This window comes from Haemaphysalis longicornis, unplaced genomic scaffold (genome assembly GCF_048455015.1).
Source record: "Haemaphysalis longicornis isolate Haplotype H1 unplaced genomic scaffold, Haemaphysalis longicornis Haplotype H1 scaffold_4, whole genome shotgun sequence".
NCBI lineage: Eukaryota > Metazoa > Arthropoda > Arachnida > Ixodida > Ixodidae > Haemaphysalis > Haemaphysalis longicornis.
In genome coordinates this window covers 122,674,370-122,693,780 of record NW_027526361.1, presented here as the reverse complement: position 1 = coordinate 122,693,780, position 19,411 = coordinate 122,674,370, and the positions used below count along the sequence as shown (strand labels likewise).

At 43.7% G+C, this 19,411-nt stretch overlaps 1 protein-coding gene across 3 annotated transcripts; it reads left to right on the top strand.

Moving 5' to 3' along the window:
• The first annotated feature begins 1,959 nt into the window (after nucleotides 1–1,959).
• Nucleotides 1,960–15,760, top strand: LOC144179360 (venom serine carboxypeptidase-like). Of its 3 annotated transcripts, none has more exons than XM_077707685.1 (6): nucleotides 1,960–2,072; nucleotides 8,273–8,366; nucleotides 10,184–10,239; nucleotides 11,734–11,906; nucleotides 13,874–14,207; nucleotides 14,497–15,760. In XM_077707685.1, exons 2-6 carry the CDS (start codon nucleotides 8,305–8,307, stop codon nucleotides 15,297–15,299), a joined length of 1,428 nt encoding a protein of 475 aa, XP_077563811.1. In that variant the 5' UTR covers nucleotides 1,960–2,072; nucleotides 8,273–8,304; the 3' UTR covers nucleotides 15,300–15,760. The 3 variants fall into 3 exon arrangements, with proteins under 3 accessions (XP_077563811.1, XP_077563810.1, XP_077563812.1); XM_077707684.1 differs by lacking the exon at nucleotides 1,960–2,072 and adding an exon at nucleotides 5,358–5,496; XM_077707686.1 differs by lacking the exon at nucleotides 1,960–2,072 and adding an exon at nucleotides 5,594–5,746.
• Nucleotides 15,761–19,411: the final 3,651 nt, after the last annotated feature.

Genomic DNA, 19,411 nt, shown 5'->3' with positions numbered 1-19,411 from the left:
GTGTGATCCTGCTGAAGGAGGGCATTTATCACTGGCAATGTTTGTGCCATGGTAGTAATGAACAGTCAGCAACCTTGACCGGTACGAAAAAACAGTGAAAATTACCAGTGTCCAGAAGAGTCGACAGAACATGAAAGGCCTACAAGACCACTGTGGACAACTTGACGCTTCAAAAAGCGTGAAGAGGAGGCCCTAACTGCGATAAAGGAAATCATTAACATTTTTTCTAACAAATGTGATGGAATACGCAACATCAGCACAGACATTGTTGCATTTAGAGGATATTTGCAAGCCACGACTCCTCAGAACGGTCTATTTAAGGCCGCGAACGTATGAACTATAGAAAACTGGCAACATCAGTAGCTCCGTAGTGCGCAAGCTGAGGGAACCCCGTATCAATTTCACCCTCTTGATTTGGGGGATAAGTGTGGTGAAGTTGTCGACGAGGGGTTAGATTATATGTCGATGTGGTCGGCTTAAAAGCCTGGATTTTATACCATTGCATTTGGCATCCTTAAATTATCATTTTGCCATTTACTGTATTTTAGCTGAAAGCGCGTTAAACGGGCACCGCATTTGGAGTTTAAAACTACAGCCGAGTCTATGGGAACTAACCCCGAACCGCTAAGAACAAAAAACAACTGACAGTTACGCGACAAAAAACAATGAATATAAGTGAAAGCTTCCACAAGACCACAAAAGGAACGATTATTTTGCGGCGAAGTAACACCATTATTAGCTGGAATAATTGGGTAGATGGCCGGTATAAGTGCGTTGTTGAAAAACAGGGTAGCCCTCCTTACGAGTGCGTAGAGTTGGGCCAAATGTAACTTTTTTCACAGAAATTTCTGAAAACTCATTTCTATAATGACGCGCACAGCTTTGCCTTGACGACGAGGGGTTGTGAATAACTATTTTCTTGCATAATATTGCAAGTAGCATCCGGAAAAACTAAGATGAAATCAATTCATGCTAGAAGAAACGGGGCAACAAATAATGCTGTAAATATCGTGTAAACAAATTTGAAAAGAAATATTCGCGGTTTTATTGCGAGATGCCGCTGGCTATATCTCTTCAAAACTGACAGAACGGAAAACTGCATTCATGGTTATTTAGAATCTTTCGCCGAGTATCGTTGATGTAGATTGCTGAGACATTCGCTGATGCAGACCACCAGCAACTGTGGTCTTTGTGTCGAAAGTCTGGTGAAAGTAAACCGAAGTATCCCTCTCGAAGGAAGGATTCACTTTACGTGTTTGAGGCGCACGCAGAAGCGAATAAAGAACATTGCCTAAATACATACTCTAAATACCATCTATAACTGGTACGCCGTGTTTCGAATTCGTCTCATCAGTTTCTGGGCTAATGTTAGCGGAGCAAGCGCGTTCGATAGTTCTGTTTTTTGCAAATATCGATGCTGTACGCCGATGTACTTGAGTGTGGCGTGACGACAAACCGGCAACTACGCATAGCTAACGTTAGAGCATTTCTGTTTTAACCTGTACTGCTAGTGCGTGAGCAAACAAAAGTCTAAAGTAATTCTGAGATAGGTGAAAATCTTCAATAGAGGGCATAGCGTACAAAGGCGGTGCACATGTCGGACCTGAGTGTAGTAGCCTGTAGGTTTTCTCCGGATGACGGATAGTGTCCTTTCTTCTGTTGACCAGTACCGTAGATATAAAGCACCAAACTTCCGCAATAAACGGAACCCACTTCGCCTTCAATATACCCTCTTCGCCTTCAGTGGGTACGGTGGGATCGACGGAAACATGTCTAAGCCACTCTTCTGTTTCGTGCAGGGCTTCATGCTCTGTGTGACCAGCATCTTCCCACATTCTACATCAGCCGGAACACCGCTGTTTTTGCACCAACTGCGTTACATCGACGAACCATCAGGACAGTCTTCTGCGCAGACGCCGGGTATTATCACCCCGCCAATACTGCCGGGCGGCGCTGGAAGTGTGACGTCAGCAGTCCCGTTCCTACATAAGGCACTCGTGCACAACTTCGCCTTCAGTGGGTACGGTGGGATCGACGGCAACATGTCTAATCCACTCTTCTGTTTCGTGCAGGTTAGTTGTGTCTATAGCTCCTTTAAAAGCGACTGTCGTTATTTGGTGATTCTGCCGTGCCCACGGAAGTGTTGTGAGATTGCCTATGATTGTTTTTGTGTTCTTGAATTATTATTATGTGGTGATGTGGAACTTAATCCCGGCCCGACTACCGAGGAATTGTTGGCTAAACTTTTAGAAGGGCAAAATCTTCTACGTAGCGAGGTAGCAGACCTGAAAAGCAAAACTGAAGGATTGATAGCCGATATTACACGTAGGATTGCTGAAATGGAAGAACATGTGGCGGAAGTAAACGCGAAAACTGCTAGGTTGAATGACCTTGAAAACCTCGTTAAAATGCTGAAAAAATCGACTGACTTCCGGGATAGAAAATTAACTCATCTTGAGGATCGAGGAAGGCGTTGTAATTTAATCCTTTTTGGTATCCCCGAGGAAGAACGCGAAACCGACTCAGAACATAGGGAATGGATTATTTCTAAACTTTTTAAAGACAAACTGGGCGTGCAATGCAAATCTGTCGCCGGAATTCACAGACTTGGCAGACCGGGACCTAAACACCCGGTTATCTTGTATTTCCAGGACTTCGCTGAGAAACAAGCAGTTCTGAAAAATATCGCCAATCTAAAGGGCACTAAAGTGAACGTGCAGAATGATTACTCAAAACAAACAGCAAGGCGGCGAAAGTTGCTTCGGGATAGCGCGAAAGCCGATAAAGTGGAGGGTAAAAAGGTTTTTTCGGTACATGATAAGTTGCGTATTGACGATGATATGTTTTTTTTTGGAATGATGCAACCAACTCGCGCGCAATAATAATAAGCCCTCGAAGTAATCCACAGGTGGCTAGGGACGGTACTGATAGCAATGTTAACGAGAGCCAGCAAAACGAGTCATGAGCTGCTACCCAAAAACAGGTTAGACTTAACAACCTTAACGCTCGCAGCATTGTTAGCAAAATCGACCAACTCGAAGCGCTACTCTTGACCCACAATCCGCACATTGTTGTAATACCAGAAACTTGGCTACATGGTGAAATTCGTGATGACGACTTGGTTCCCCCTGCTTACAAAATTTTTCGAAAGGACAGGTCAACTAGGGGGGGTGGAGTTGCCGTCCTGATTAAAAGTAGCATTCAAGCCACCTGTTTGCCCGAAGTAGCGGACAATGAATGTGTATGTCTTAGGCTTTCAATGTTTAGCTGTTCTTTTGTCTTGTACGCGGTTTACAGAGCAGCCAATGCTGCACCTGATTGTTTGGTGAATTTACAAGCACATATGCTAGCATATATCAATCACAAAGTAACTATTGCAGGCGACTTTAACTATCCTGACGTCAACTCGAGCAAATTGAAATCACAGTCTGATCCTGTAGGTTCTAGTGTGCTGCTAGATATTATGCTTGACCATAATCTTACCCAAGTTGTTCAACAACCAACTCGTACAAATACCTCCTTATGCTCTTTACTTGACCTTGTTTTTATTCCCCGCACGATCACTGAGTGTAACGTTTCTGTGGAGCCTGGCATTCCTGACCATGAAATGGTTCACGTTCCCTGTTCGGTGCGGAATAGATCTGTGAAATCGGTGCATGCTCATATGACTGTTAAAGATTTTTTGCGCTCTGACGACTCAAGTGTGGTAAATTACCTCGAACATCATTTTCCTGATTTCCATAGTTATGACGTTACTCTGTTGTGGGATAAATTTAAGCAAATCTGTTCTTATTGCATGGAGTGATTTATTCCTTCCAAGGAAAACAAACCCGCAAAAGGCACGCCATGGATGACTCGGTCAATTATACACCTAGAGCGGAAAGCCAAACGGCTCAGGAAAAAATGTGCCGCCACAGGAATTATCTCTCATGTTCGTGTCTCCCTTCCAGAAGCCATCAAGCAAGCTAACAGCTTTTATTTTAACACTAGCTTGCCAACTTTATTAGTGAAAATCCCCAGAAGTTCTGGGACTTTGTTAGAGAGCGTTAACCCACTATTAATCAAATTTCACTGAACGACCGCGTGATAGTGAACCCGGACGCTATTGCAGAACAATTTAATGAATATTTCCACAGTGTTTTTTCCTCTTCTTCTTTCACCCAAACCACTAAAATTCGCTTTCCATCTCCAGACGTTTGCTCCTCGGACTGGAAGTCAAATCCTCACCTGGTCCAGACAACATACCAAATGCGCTTTTGCGGCACTATGCAGAAACTGTGGCTAAATTTCTAGTCGTGCTATTTCAATGTTCCATCAAATCAGCATCCTTGCCAATTGATTGGAAATTGGGCCGTGTTTTGCCGATATTAAGAAAGGGCATTTAGTAGATCTGCGCATATTTTTCGTCGCATGTGGCTTGTCGTTCACCTCATCCCCTAAACTGCTCTTTTCATGTTACTCTTGGTTATTGCTGCAACCTCGCAAACGAAGCTATCGCTTTCAATTCTGTTTGTCGACCAACTTTTTTAAAGCACAACTCGGCATCTAAACTTAGCAGTGCTTATTATATAATTCCTACGGTTCCTTGGCCTACAAGCTTCGTCTATGAGTGTATACGCCTTACCTGTGACCATATGCAGATGCTTCTTTGTTTCCCTTTGAACTCCCGCCTAAACGTTTCTTGAATTATGGCCACGTTGTAACCACGAATTTCCCTGTTTTTATTGTTTTTTATCAGTCTTGCAGTTCGAAAAACTCGTTTTCTTTTCCTTTTAATTACTTTCTTTGCCATTTTTTTCTATTCAATTAGTTATTTCGTTTCGAGGTACATTACCAGTTTTCTGTGCAGTTTTTCTCTTTCTTAAAGACACAGCGTAACCAACAATTCTGATAGTTTGTCAGTGAGTTTGTTGCACCTTGTTGCTCTTCTTTTGCATAATAATATTTCTTCTCAAATAGTGCATTTGGCAAGTGAGATATTTCCGTTGAGCGAGAGGATGCATCAGTTGAAGGCGTTCTGCAAATGCCGTTTCCGCTTAGGGCGATAGTTAAAGGTAATAAGGTGTCAGTCTTTTTGGTCGGACACGTCCTGTACTGCTCATTCACTTCACAGCCTGACATCGTTTTAGCCGAGATTCATGCAGTAACAGCTGCGACGAAAGCGCCGGGCAGTTTCAGTGCCTTCGCTCCTTGCACGCCCCCCCCCCCTTCTCTCGCTTTGCTTATGGGAATCGCTGTGTAGGAAATTGCCTGCGCTTGCTGATTTGAAACAGTGCTTGCTGCTTTATCACCATATTTGTCACCCGTGACTTCGACCAGACTGTATTGTTCAGTAGATATGCCGGCATGGTTTCAATCACCGGTATCGGTATGAAAGGCACCGATTATGTGTAAGCAAGTACAGGGGCAGCGGTAAAATGCCAGATTTAAGGAGTCAACCGCTGCTGTCGCGTGGAGTCTACGTGCTGGGTGTTCCTCTTCGCAGCACTCTTGCACGTAAGGGTTATCTCTTTTTGTTCGAGCTCTTAGTAACTATTTTTATATCTGACAGAAGTTTCTTCAGGCTTTCGCCTTCACAATGCAATATTTGTGCTTCCATGATTTTGCACGTGTGTCAGTGCGGCAGTTCGGGTATAATAGGCTCTCAACTGCACGGGATGATTGGCGAGTGTACTCGCCTGGTTCGACACACACCCACCAGTCCCTGTGTTTCGCCCATTGGCTCGGCAGGTGGTTAAACGCCCAGGTAATGTGAGATTGCCTTTCGAAATTGTGGGTTTCCCTGAGTGCAGCCAATCGATCGGGGGACCATGTAAGATTTCTAGACATGACTAGAAGCTAGAAAATAACATGGAGAATAATTCGCCTACAGCATAACCATGCAAACACCACGCCGTACCAGAGCTCTGAGGGCTTCTACTTTTTTATGGCCTTTTTTCAGCCATATTGTCGCTTAACATGCTTTAAAATGTGATTCCTTATTCCAAACATGACTACAAGCGAGAAACACGTAGAAAAAATTGCCACATAGCATAACCACGAAAAAAGCACCCCGTACACTGGCGAGTGTCTTGCGGGCTTCCACCGCCCTCCACAGCCCTATGTTGCATTTGCCATGAAAGGAACCTTGGAATTCGTTTTCTCCGTTTTTATGCCAGTGTGTGACAGCGTCTGGCTCCCTTATCCTACATACATGAATGGAAAAGATGTTATGTGGAACCTATGATTGATGCGTTTCATACTATTAATGGAGTACACAGTGACAGGTCCATCAAAGTCACACGAAGTAGGCGATTGAAGCAGGAGGCCGTTATAATCTTCGCCAAATGAAGAATTTCAATCTAACGCAATTTTCAACTTGTCCGCGAAATGCGTTATACCTCAAGGTGTGACGTTAAGACTGACGTACTAAGTAGGGTTTACATAAAGTAACATTAAATTTGATTGTTATGAGGCGCAAAGCGAAGTCATCGAGCGGTTTACCACGTTAAATGTCAAAATGACGCTAGGCCTAACGCCAGGCTGTCGAATGCCCGCGCTGACCTGCCAACTTGCTGACCATCGACTTTTGGGCAAGCGAGTTATTGACTGTAACATATGGAATTATCTGCAGAAAATGCGTTGGAAAAGGGACTCCCCAGAAATGGCTTTACGCAAGAGCCTTCCCAAAACCGCTTCCAAGAATTCTCCGTGAAAACAGAAGAGCTAGGCTTGTAGTGTTTCGGCTAAACATTAAAAAAACTTTGATGTCTCTATAGCATAATAACGGCCCATTTTTTCTGCTATACGTTGAGCCAGTCTACATTCGCCTCCACGAGTGAAAACACACGCAATGCTGATGACACCCTTTCCCAGCGCCGTATCGCCTTTTTTTGTGGCCAATGTGGAAATGCCTTGGCGCATTTTAATAAATGCATCCGTCAGTTCCCACGTGTCTCATTGAAACGCCATACACCAATCTCTATGAAGGTGGGCTTCTCTGCTATACACAAATTCTTGGAGGCAAAAACATTTTTCCGGGCAATATACGGGATCTAAATGAGGAGATGCCTTATCATACAAAAAAGACAGGGATGCGTAGTTGTTTATTACCCCCGTAATTCCCCATAAGCGCTAGGGATACAGCTCCTTTAAAATCAAATTAACTAATTTGCGCAAGTGCTTCGCTGGACAGGCATTTTTCAGGGGCAATATAACAAGCCTCATAAACAACTTTTCTGTACGGCAAAATTGTGATCCTCGAGCCGTGCAGACGACCGACATGTTTCCTCGTTGAATACGCAGTAATGTGTAGACTTTATAAAAAAAAAAAACGAAAGGCATGCAAAAGCTGCATTTGAAGTCATTATGATGTTGAGCCCTTCTTTGCTTCATACCGCGCCAGGGCAAGCCTTTAGCCTCCCTCATTTTCGCATAATTGGAGTAATCTATGTCCCTGAGCGAGGGCTTCGACATTGGGTCTACCGCCACTTTCAGCGTTGCTGTATTGGCTATGTGCGGTAGACCATGCAAATACACCAAGAACGCCGAAGTACAGAAGTCGTCCAAAGACAGCCGAAGCCATGATGTTTTCGCATTTAAGGCACAGAATAAGACATAATGGCGCTGTATTTTTTCGCAAAAAGTTTCTCGATAATTACATGGCCTATGTTGTACGCAAGTCTTGTAATGCTTTTTTGGGTGCTTATTTATAGAGAGTCAATCAGTTCTCCCACTTCCTTGAAAACGTCTTTACGTTAGCGTTACGCTTTCAATTATGACAAAAAATTACTTGATTGCATGCAGACGGCCGAGTTCTTGAGTAAGGTCACCAGTCTTCAAACTGGTTTTTAGACCCTTTCTTTTGTACTTGGACTGTTATGATAGGTTATTCCATCATGAACTGGTCATGACTTTTGTTGTCGCGTAGTCGCAATGTTTAAGCTTTATGTATTATCGTAGGTGGACAGCGGGTTTTGTCCACTTTGTTTTTTTGTTTTTATTTAATCAGGCAAAAACAAAAACCACGTAACCAAGCCGGAAATATATGCACATTTTCCCCCCATTACTACTGCCAAACCGGCCGGAAGTGTTTATTTACTTCACACCAACAAGATGAGCGCTTCGTCTTGCAGTCCCGCACAAAAAACACAAATAAAAAGACATGACCTGGATAAGGGAACTATTTTATCGCGAATTAACACAAGCCTAATGCAGCCTCACGAGGAAATCATAGGCGTTTACGCGAAGTCAATATTTGTTGTTTGATTCTTGTCGTTTTTTATGTTTACAGATCAAAACCAGGACAGTGCACCGCAAGGAGAAATGCAGCTCTTCACACAACTAATTCTTCTTAGCGGTCCTTTGATGAAATTGTTTGCTAGTGGGTGAGATAGACTTTTTTTTCTGGTCTCTCCGTTCTTTTATGAACGTTAATAAGGCAATTAGATATAGACAATAAAATATTTATGGGCATCGCACCCGGTTTAGGATTTTCGTTTGGTTATAAACTACAATGCTGAACGGATTCTACTTATCCAGGAATGCAAGCGGCGCGCACAATTATTGCTTAATGTATAGTGTCTGTACTCTAGCCGCAATGTGTTGTCTCGTTATCGCGTTGACATTTGTTGAAAGCCTGTAGCAAAGCTACGCGGACATTCGCTTTTTCGGCCCTAACAAATATTGAGCTATCAAAGATAAGGCCTTGCGTTAATGGCATTTTTTTCTGCCTTAAACAGTTGCGTTGTTGCACGGTGATCCACTGCTGTCCAACAAGCTGATACATTGGAAGTTAAGTAGGAAGGTAAAAATTAGTACATACGCTACTATGCTAACAAGAAGTGTTCGTGCGTTTGACTAGCACATGATCTTCACTCAGATACTGGAAACACAATTAATCCCACCTATGACTCACATTATTGCATAAAAAGTTGCAGAAATATCTTTTGAAGTGATAATCTGATATTACCAGAGCTATAAATAAGGTTCTAGCTCTAAAATCTGGTTTTGTTACAAAAAGATGCGTCACCAATTGCCGATGAATGGCCCATGACACCTCCAATGCCTCAAAGAATGTAAAAAAAAAAAACAGGAGAAAGAATGCTTGTAAAGGAATTATGTATGCGGAGGGCTGCTTCGAATTACAAAAAGTGTTCATGACGTACACACGTTAACATTTTCAGCCCCCCTGAAAATCTCGGGATATTTCAGACTGAGGAAATTTTAGTTAAGAATAAAGGCTCAACTTGTACATCCGATCGCCAATAAAAAGTAAGCTGTTAAAAAAAAAGCGTTCAATACAGGCGATATAAAAGAAAACACCTAGATTATATGCCGGCTTTGGGGTCAGTGCACTCATGAAGAAAAAGAAGACAAACACGCGCACTACCCCAACACTGGACGTACGAAACATGCCAAAGCAGAGAAATCAAATGGAATAGAAAAAAATTTTAGGCTTTTGCCTTAAGTGAATAAAAGTAAGAGTGGAATACTAGAATGCCCACATAAGCAGCAGTAACTACCTTGAAACAAAAAAGTGGATGATGGTGTCGGAGGACGTGTTGGTAAATTTATCTGTGAGGCTTACTCATTCAGCACAGGACAGCGAGTGCCTAGGTGACCTTTCAGTACGCGCGCTTAAGGTCGGCAGCGGATATTAAAAGCTGGTTTTGTAGCCACGGACTTGCCTCTTTTTATACCCGTAAGAGAAGAACACTTTTGAGAAATGTAAGGAGTGGCTGTTTCCAAAGATGCTTTTTAGTTGCTAGAAAACAATATGTTCTGCCCTTTAGAGCCTAGTTGATCGGACCTTTTTAACTCGATCTGTTAACAGTGGTAAATATTATGCGCGGTTATGCTCTTACCCTTTATTTTGTAGCTACAGAATACCGTAATATCCTACAATTACTACCACTTTCTAGACCTCCCTGCTCATTCCACGGGAGAAATATTCCCGAATCCCCTTTACAATATTGCAGGCGACAGGTGAGAACAGCGCATAATTGTCGACTTAATAGAAATTGATAGGCCTGAAAACTATCTAATCCAGCAGTGATTCTTCAATCCGAGAAAAAGGGCAGGTCAAAACATTGTAAGTTGCTCGCAGTTGATGCATTACTGAAAGCATCACACTGAGTAACCAAGGCCTGAGCACTTTTTACTCAATTATTACGCTCTTTGCCGCCTATGTTTTTGTTCGCAGGTTTTTAGACTCAGAAGGTAACAAAAGCTGTTCAAACACGGGCGCCAGAGACGATGGTGAGTTGACAATTCTATTTTAAAATAACCGAGGTAACATCTTGAACCAAGAAATTTCCGGTATACATTAAAAACCGCGATCAGAAAGAGGGCGTTAACCAGTTTATACTGTTTACGTGTTACTTAATAACCCTGCAAGTAAAATGAAGCCGTATAAACTCATTCATACCAAGCGGGATCCTGTGGCAAATACAAAAAAAAATCAAAGCATTAAGGTTAAATACTCATAAAAAACCAAATCTCGCATCCAAGGTCCTAAGTAAGTGCTATTTGCGAGAGCTATACCTTAGGGCAACCAGGGATCTCTGAATTGTGCAACCACACTCTTTCGAAGACTGGCGGCAACAAAACTTGCTGCACCAAACAGGGTATTGATGGCTGTGTGGGGAAATTACTGGGTACACAGTCGCTGGGAGATGTTTCATAAACACAATAAGTAAAACTTAACTGGACTTTGGAATCAAAGTAACTATACGTGGGAATGAATTGATATAATTATCCGTAGTCTAAGAAATACAACTTCAGACTTCATTAGCGAGTCTACCCTGCTTTATGCCAGGAACGTAATGTAGCCCACCAGTATGACGGAAAATACGTGCGCAGCATATGCCTGCGGTTCCTTTCGATTAGTTTGCTTTCTTCAACTGATTTTAAATGAATCATCCTCACATGCCGAAGTTTCCCGCTTAAAATTTCTATATTGCATTGTTTCGAACTTAATTGGTTTCAATGCAAGTAGGCTTCGCGTTCCAAAAAAAGAGTTGCTAGTGTCTCGTGATGTACAGCGTGTTCTATATTGTACAGCAAGTGTTCGAGTGCTTTCCTTCTTTTGTGAACTCTCTAAATTAAAGTACACTATAACAAGAATGCAAAACTGACCAGCCTAATTCCTTTCTTCGCTAAAGTTATCAACTCTTTCTGGTATCTTCTGCGCTAGCTACAAGAGCAAGAGGATTCAGCTTCAGAATTTTGGAACTAAGGAACTCCTACTAAGAAAAGTGTCTTCAACCTCGAGTTATAGGATCGAATTTCGTAGAGCACGAGTCCCCTAATAATAATAGTGCCGATATTGTTGATTGTATTGGGTACCCGTAGCCTGCCTACCACTCATTTTTTGTTCGAGCAAATTAACCAGGCTAAACATACAATGTGCCCAAGATAATGTGTTGCTTCACCATCCAGCTCAAATTAGTTATGGTGCGCTTTAAGCGACGCTTACAAACCACTCGTATGATTTTTCGAAATATAATTAAGAAAGCACCGCAAAACTGCAAACCCCGTGAAAGATAAATACAGGACAACTGTTATGGCTGGCATGATAAGTCGAATTACGGCTGTGGTATTGAAAGCGGGAACAATCAGTGACAACTGTACTACTTTGGCAGTCTTTAAACAGTTTCTTTTATCAAAACACATTATCAAACTTTCTCGGATGCACGCCTGATCAATCAAGGTCGTTATTTTATGTAAAACTTTCTCCCATTCATTTCTCAGACGATGTGCTGTTTCTCACGCCGCTTATCCGGGCTGGTTGCCTGGAGGAAGCGGAGGCCCTATCTCGAGTATACCATTTACCAGCTGACGTGGAAGTTCCCAGTTACGCCGGGTTTATAACAGTCAATGCAAAATTCAACAGCAATCTCTTCTTTTGGTTCGTGCCTTCCCTGGTGAGTCATAGCCATTTCGCACACCACTCACACATTTACTAACATGCGCAAGGTAACCACTGTGTTATGGAGCCAACGTATCAACTGACCTGTCAATGCATCAACTGACCAGTTGTTGCCACAGGGGTTTGTTAGGCAAAACTGCGCAAAACTGTGTGTAGAGAATACAATTGGACAAAACTGTGAGCAGAGATCTGAATGGTCCAGCGAAGTAATGAGGAATAACAAAAAAAAAGCAGTACGGCGTATTAATTAGCACAACATATCGTAAGGAATTGGTAAAACCTGGAATATCGCCTCAAATGCAGATTCGTACCTCAGGGGATTGTTATGGAAAAGCCCTGAATCTTTTTTGTGACGTGTTATCGTTTGACATAGACAAAAAATCACTTCGATATTCATAGGTGCCCGTTGGGTTAAGTTTTCTCTTTTTCTTCTTAGGGGTGTAATTTCCGGAAACATGGCCTTAGGGAGCCCCTACACTGCGATAGAATCGTACTCTGGAAATTTCTAATCTCTAAGTTCAGCAGTTTCAGGTGATCGCTGATGAATCAGTGAGGACGGCCGGTCGGGATTCATCTCCACATTTCTCCTTACTGGCCCAGACTGAATGCCGCTGAGTGCACCTTCTATTTTCCCATTGCAATTAGGCTTACTAGTTTCGCTGGAGAGTTTTTGTGGCGTAACAGAGTACTGGCTACCTTTCTCTTCGAACGAGGGTTCTGCTGTCGACGACGTAGCTACGGTACGGCATGCACGGTCTCGCGCAGCACCCTGGCTTGCGGCTGGGTGGTTTGCTGCTATCAGTAATCCTCGGCTGTGCGCAAACAAGCCCTAACGTTCAGCCTACCGACGTGTTGATGAGCGTTAATCTCCGTATGCCTCAAGCTGTGAATGTTGTTTGACCTCAAACCAGAACTTCCGATATAATACCAAGAAAATTTCCCGAAAGCGTTGGCCAATAATGTTCTGGGGGTACGTGCTGAGGGTCGCCATAATGTCGTCGTAATCGCAGTCATAACGTCGCCACGTCGTTTCGTCGTAAGTTCATTTCATACTAATATATTCACGGGATAAATCCGGCACCAATGTTTAGGCGAGCCGCGCTTCGGCCAGCGATCCCTCGAGGAGCGGGAGGGAACTTCCCACCTGTGCTTGTAGTGGCTCATTTGGACAGGATTCGGGAAAAAGAGAACGTGTCTGTATATGAAAAGTTGTAGTTGTTTTTATTTAGGAAAAGATAGAGCTTGAGGAGATGTTTTTACCGGGTATTGGTCGGAGCCTTTGTGAAAAAAAAAACGAGAAAAGAATGCAAATATTTTGGTTTATTTAGGCTTTGAAAAGCGGCAACAAGGCATGTGGTCAGCCAATATAATTGCGAGATCGATCGATTATGAGATTTAACGCCTTGAGGCTACACAGGCGATGAGGCTTGTAGGGGATGGCTCAGGATTAATTTTGACCATTGGGGAAGTTTTAACATGCACGGAAATCCAATCTAAGAAAGAGAGGAACGTTGATAGCAGCTACGGTGCAGCCCATGAAGGCCTGCGATGGCACCCATAGATTTTCCTTTAGTACATAATGATATGAAACTCTATCACCTTACGAGGCCTCATTGCTACTTGAGATGACGGATTCCTGGTGCCATATTTTTCGTTCATGCACGCTTCATTGCTTTTCCACTTAATCGTGAATGTAAATCCGGTTTCTAGTGCCCATTACTTGCTGTGATTGGGCAAACATCGCACACTTGCACTGGGGAGGGCACAGACAGACTTCTATAATAAAAGTTCATGCGCCATGATTTGAACATAATGCGACGTGGCAGTGAGTTCGGGGCAATATTTGCAGCACGGATCTCAAACGAAGTAGAACCAAGGGCTACTCCAGTTGAAATCTCTTTTAATGCCACGACCATAATCTGAGACGGCAGTTTACAAACTCCGCTTAATCCATTTCCTCAGAGTGACCCGAAGAATGCTCCGGTAATACTTTGGCTGCAAGGTGGGCCTGGTACCTCATCACTGCTAGGCTTCTTCGCTGAGCACGGGCCCTACAGCGTGTCTAGTGATGGCACGAAAGCTATCTTCCGGCAGATGACGTGGACGCAGCGATACTCCGTGTTGTACGTTGACCAGCCCGTGGGAACAGGATTCAGCTTCACCGACGATGAGGCTGGCTATGCCCGCAACTTGACTGACGTTGGCCGAGACATGCTCGAGTTCCTGCAACAGTTCTTCACCCTGTTCGATCACTACAACCAGAACGAGTTTTACATCACTGGGGAGTCGTACGCCGGTGCGTATGCTGTTTTAAACGCGAGAAATGGCACCCTAATTGATTCAGCCGGCGCTCCAAGCTGTGTTCTGTAAAAATGTGTTTTTGATTCGTTTTCTTTCTTTTGCAAGCCCCACATGATTGTAAAAATAATATTTTTTATCATTAGACAGCAAACTATTGACTAAAACAGTACTTCATGTTTCCGAAACTTCGCCTGCTGGTAAGGGATTATTTTCTAAGCCACTATTGCAGTGACCTTTCTTGTCTATTTAACTTGCATAATCCCTATTCTCCATTTACTTTCCAGGAAAATACGTCCCGGCGATAGGAGCTGCGCTGCACGAGAGTGGTCCAAAAATGAGAGTTAAGATAAATTTCCAGGGCATCGCCTGCGGCAACGGCTTTACTGACCCGGTCAATATGTTAGCTATAGGCGAGTTTATATTTGGAATTGGTATCATAGACCGGCTCACGGCTGATTACTTAAGTCAATCTTCAGAGGAAGCAAGACAACACATCCGGGCAGGTCGCACACGGTTGGCGTATACTATTATGGACCGCATCTACATTGGCGTCACTACTCAAGATACATTTTTCAAAAATACCACCGGCTTTGAATACATTTACAATCAGTTGCATCACAAGGAGCCGCAGAGCGTCGGTCGCTACAAGCATTTTGTGACGACGGTAGACGTACGTCGCGCTATCCACGTCGGGCAACGAAAATTTTCAACGTCTCGTGAGGCCGTGGCGGGTTACTTTGCTGAAGACTTTATGCGGTCGGCTGTACCACAGTTTACAGTCCTTTTGGAGAACGGCTACAGAGTTCTTGTTTACAGCGGGCAGCTGGACATTGCCGTTCCCACAACGCAGACAGAGAACTTCTTGTCACAACTGCGTTGGTCCGGGACCAACCTTTGGGCTCGAGCAGGGCAGCGCCAGTGGCGTAGTTCTGACGGAGAGAAATTGCGCGGTTACGTGAAGAGTGTTGATAACCTACACTTCGTGGCAGTGCGAAACAGTGGTCACATGGTGCCCCATGACACGCCGCAGGCAGCATTTGATTTGATCTCTGCATTCATTGATGGGTCTGTACCATTCAATAAATAGATGACTCTGAAAAAAAAAAACATGCGGATTTTATAGCAGGATGTTCACCCTCTTTTTGTCTACCCAAGTAGGAGATGTTTCCTTGCGGAGGTGGTGTGAATTGCAATATTTATTATAGGCTATGCATTCCGGCCTTCAGTTTGTTGGGATGATGTATGTTTTCCTATAACCAGTTGCTGTTGAGTGAGCCCAACATTTCGTTTATTTGAGAATAAATCGCACAATAACCGGCATATTTATTGGCGGCGGAGTATTTCCTAATCGCCCAAAGAAATTTTTGGGGGTGGAGGCCTGTCTTTATTTTCTGATGAACTTGTACTTCTGACTGCGGTGAACGGTAATTAACGAGTATCCCCTCATATTCCCTCTCCCCACTCTCTTTCTCTCTTTCATTGTGCATGTGTGTGTTCTACATAGAGCGTCTTAAGCTCAGAATGATAAATGAGCTCCTGAGTTCCTGAGGTATTCGACATCTTTTACGGTCGTTCATGCCATGTTGAGCCCAACCCTCTACCCTGCTACCTTTTATTTTTGCCCCCAACCTGAACTGCTGTAGAAGATGGTACAAGATTGTCAATGACCTCACCCATTACGAATTTCTAACCAAAACATCTGGTGAAGTACGCACCACCTGGCCATCACTGACATTTCAGTCCACCTCAGGGTAGTGAAGACGGCGGGGCCAGCAATAGACCAAGGCTTCTCGGACTACAGGAGTCTCCCTCTACCTCCATTGGGCGAGTGTCCAGCACTAACATTTGGACATTCTTAGCATGAAGGTTACTCACTCACTCACTCACTCACTCACTCACTCACTCACTCACTCACTCACTCACTCACTCACTCACTCACTCACTCACTCACTCACTCACTCACTCACTCACTCACTCACTCACTCACTCACTCACTCACTCACATTTTATACAAGTTTTGACTGAAAGTCGCGAATACCGTGTTTGTGAGTACTTTTCCAACAGGGGTGTTTAACTTGGTATCATGTTGTTTCAATAAGGTGGTCAGTAGTTTGTATTGTTATCCGCATTTTCAGATTTCCTACCGTTGGGAACTTAATATCCTGTAGGTACCCTAATGAACCAATTTACAAAATTTTACGTACGATGAAACAAAGTAAGGAACTGCACGAATATGCTCGAGCTGCAGGAAGCCTCTGATGCGAAGACTGAGCTGAATACACACGTGAGCATCCTCATAATTTTAGACCTGAGACAGTCTCCGTGTGTTCAATTTACAACATATGAAGTCGTAAGCGCATTCATTACATCCCAATGTTTAGCTAGAAAGAGAAACCTGCAGCGCAACGTAATAATTGCGCACGTCTATGATTACTGTATACTTTCCAATTGCAATAGACCATAAAAACGCAATTTGGGGGCGAGCTTACATGGATTCCTTTATGGCTGGCTGGTCTACAGCAATTATTCGGATTTACCCTTGAAAAAAAAACACTATGAACCATTTTCACCGGAACTCTTCCTTTGAGAAATTGTTTGTGAGCTGCGTGAAATTTATAGTTACTATCTTATGGACTGTCCTACTTCACTCCCGCCCCAACTGACGTCGCTTTTATCCCAGAAAGCGTTTGTTTTTGCATCCTTTTAGTTTGTTGCGTGAGGGTTGTGGGTGTGATTATAACGCAAAGATTGTAATTAAAAGTATTTGTGATTTTGTTACTATATCCCACCTTTTCTATTCCCACACTTTGTTGTTTTCACCGATTCGCATGAAAACTTTGGGCTAGACCACGGTTGCGTTTTTGAAAGAAGCTTTTCGTGCTTGTAAGTTAAACATATTATTATACATTCGCCGTCGTATTTTTACTTTTGCGTGCATTTTTTTATTTTGACTAGTGCTATTTTTTTTTTTTTTATCCATACATTCTGCGCACGTGTATGCGTTTGTGTGTCTGTGTGAGTGCGTGTCTCTGTTTTTGACGCTCCGTCATTAATACAGAACACGAATAAGGAAGCACCTCAAGTGCATTCCAAACATTCAGAGGTTCACAAAGATGTGCTTCTCTCAGGATATAGAGCTGAAGACTCCCTTGAGTGCACGATAAACCATCAGTATTCCGTGTTTCTATCACTGCGGCTTTTATCGTTCTTCTTGCTTGCACGAACACCCTGTAGAGGTAGAAAAAACATAGCGATTAGTTGTTATAAACGGTAAGTTGGTGTGATAACAGGGAGAAGCAGTGTGGTTCCGTTTCTTCTTCATCACGCCACCACCTTGAAAATTCCAAGCGGCGCCAGTTAGCGTACAGAAACTAACTGCGGTTGAATACATTATATCGAATTGTTAATACAACAGCCATTGTGGCCATCTCGGGGGCTGGTACATTGCTGTTATCTCTCACCCCGGAACAACAGAAACTGCCAAAAGAAACTGAAGAACAACGGAAACTGCCGAAACGCGCCAATGCGGAAGCCACATGCGTGTGCAACTCGCTTCTAAATTCGAACACCCGAGCATTCAACCTCTGAAGGTAAAAGAACAAGCGGGGACTGCGCTGCATCAAATAACGCTTCTGAGCAAATGGGATGGTAGTGAGAGATATGTGATATATACGCTAATAAAATTGATTGAACGCGTACGTGTATTCAACAAACGCAAAATCGATTTTCGTGAGAATGATTTCACAGGGGTTCCATTGCCACTAATGTTACGTATCGTGGACTACTCATTAGCCACACAGCCTCACGCCGAGCTACCTGCCACCCATACTGCAACGTCATACAATGGAGAGCCAGGCAATTTAAATGTATTTACTGCCCTTTCTTACAGAACTGAATCCGTATCCAAGAATCGAGTCTCACTAATTTTGTGCTACCTCATTTTGCCGGTGACTTAGCCCAGAATACATTCCTCAATAGTTAAGCGCGTCTTCTTTCAAAGCCCAATGTCCGTTTGGGCGGTTCGTAGAGGCAACCACTTAGGAACCACAACCGCCTTTATATAACAACCTGCCCCTGCCCGGCGATACCGAGCGCTATTTTTTAGTGCGCAGCCCTTTGGCGGCCGTCTCTGGTCTGAGCCGCGTTTCGGTGTAACCGAGAGAACGATGGGAGTACTGGCGAGTGAAAGAAAAAACAAAGGCCGTGTATCTGCTCCTTTCGTTGCAAATGCCGTCAAAAGACGATAGTCTTTATCGGCTTTTGCGAAGTAAATGCCTCCCTTCGCTTTCCCGCTCACCTCTCATGTTGTTCCTCTTGCGTCGCGCTCCTCCCAAGGTAAAGACGCCAAAGGTTTGCTTAAATCATTTTAAATTTCCCGCGTTCCACTTCTCCAAACCGGGTGTCTCGATGCGAACGCTGCCGTACGGAGAAGACGCGCGTTAATCGAGGCGCCCTACTTCAGCGTTTATAGAACCGCGTTTCCCTACTCCACGTGCGTTGCAAGCAGAACGTGGAACCTATCCAGCGGAACCTTGCGTAACTGTTGCCGGTTGATTTCTTAAAATGGCACCAGAAGCTATAGTGGCGCGGGCGACAGCAGGCGACGGCGGAGTGAATTCTTTTTGTGCAGTTGATGAAGTATTTAATTTCGCAAATTCAAGCATGTTTGATTTTTTTTTAAAGGAACACTGCAAATATCACTTCTGTATTGATTTGTTGTCTCATATTTTCGTAATGTCTTGTTCTTCTTCAACAATGTTGACAAGTATGAACATTACACCGGACATAGACAGGTAGATTTGGCTGTGATTATATAAGACTATTGCGCAGGCATTGTTTTGCTTTGGCCGGGTGGCTGAATCGGGTCACAGACAGACAGACGGGCAGACAGACAGACATACAGACAGACCAAAATTTCTGGGTTTAAGTAGCCCAAGAAAGACTATTGTCTTTAAAAAGCAATGGAGGAGTGTCGCTAAATACGGAAAAGATGACCGTTGGTCGTAGCGGCGTGAGCCAGCGCTCTTTTAAATTTCAGTATGCTTTGCCCGCACGATGCGCTCGACGGCGCGACGCTTGGCGAAAACTTGAGGGGGGCGTGCGCGTGACTATGGTGTGTGTTCGCTTAAGACGCAGTTCGCGTCCCTTCCTGAGGCGTACTTTGCGCCGCCGACGGAGAGGCTCATCATCGCTGCCGTC

Bases quoted from the DNA above. Each gene is read 5' to 3' on its own strand.
- LOC144179360 (XM_077707684.1), top strand. From the start codon at position 5,418: ATGCCAGATTTAAGGAGTCAACCGCTGCTGTCGCGTGGAGTCTACGTG. The intron at 10,240-11,733 runs GTGAGTTGACAA...TTCATTTCTCAG, and splicing joins CACGGGCGCCAGAGACGATG to ACGATGTGCTGTTTCTCACG. The intron at 11,907-13,873 runs GTGAGTCATAGC...CCATTTCCTCAG, and splicing joins TTTGGTTCGTGCCTTCCCTG to AGTGACCCGAAGAATGCTCC.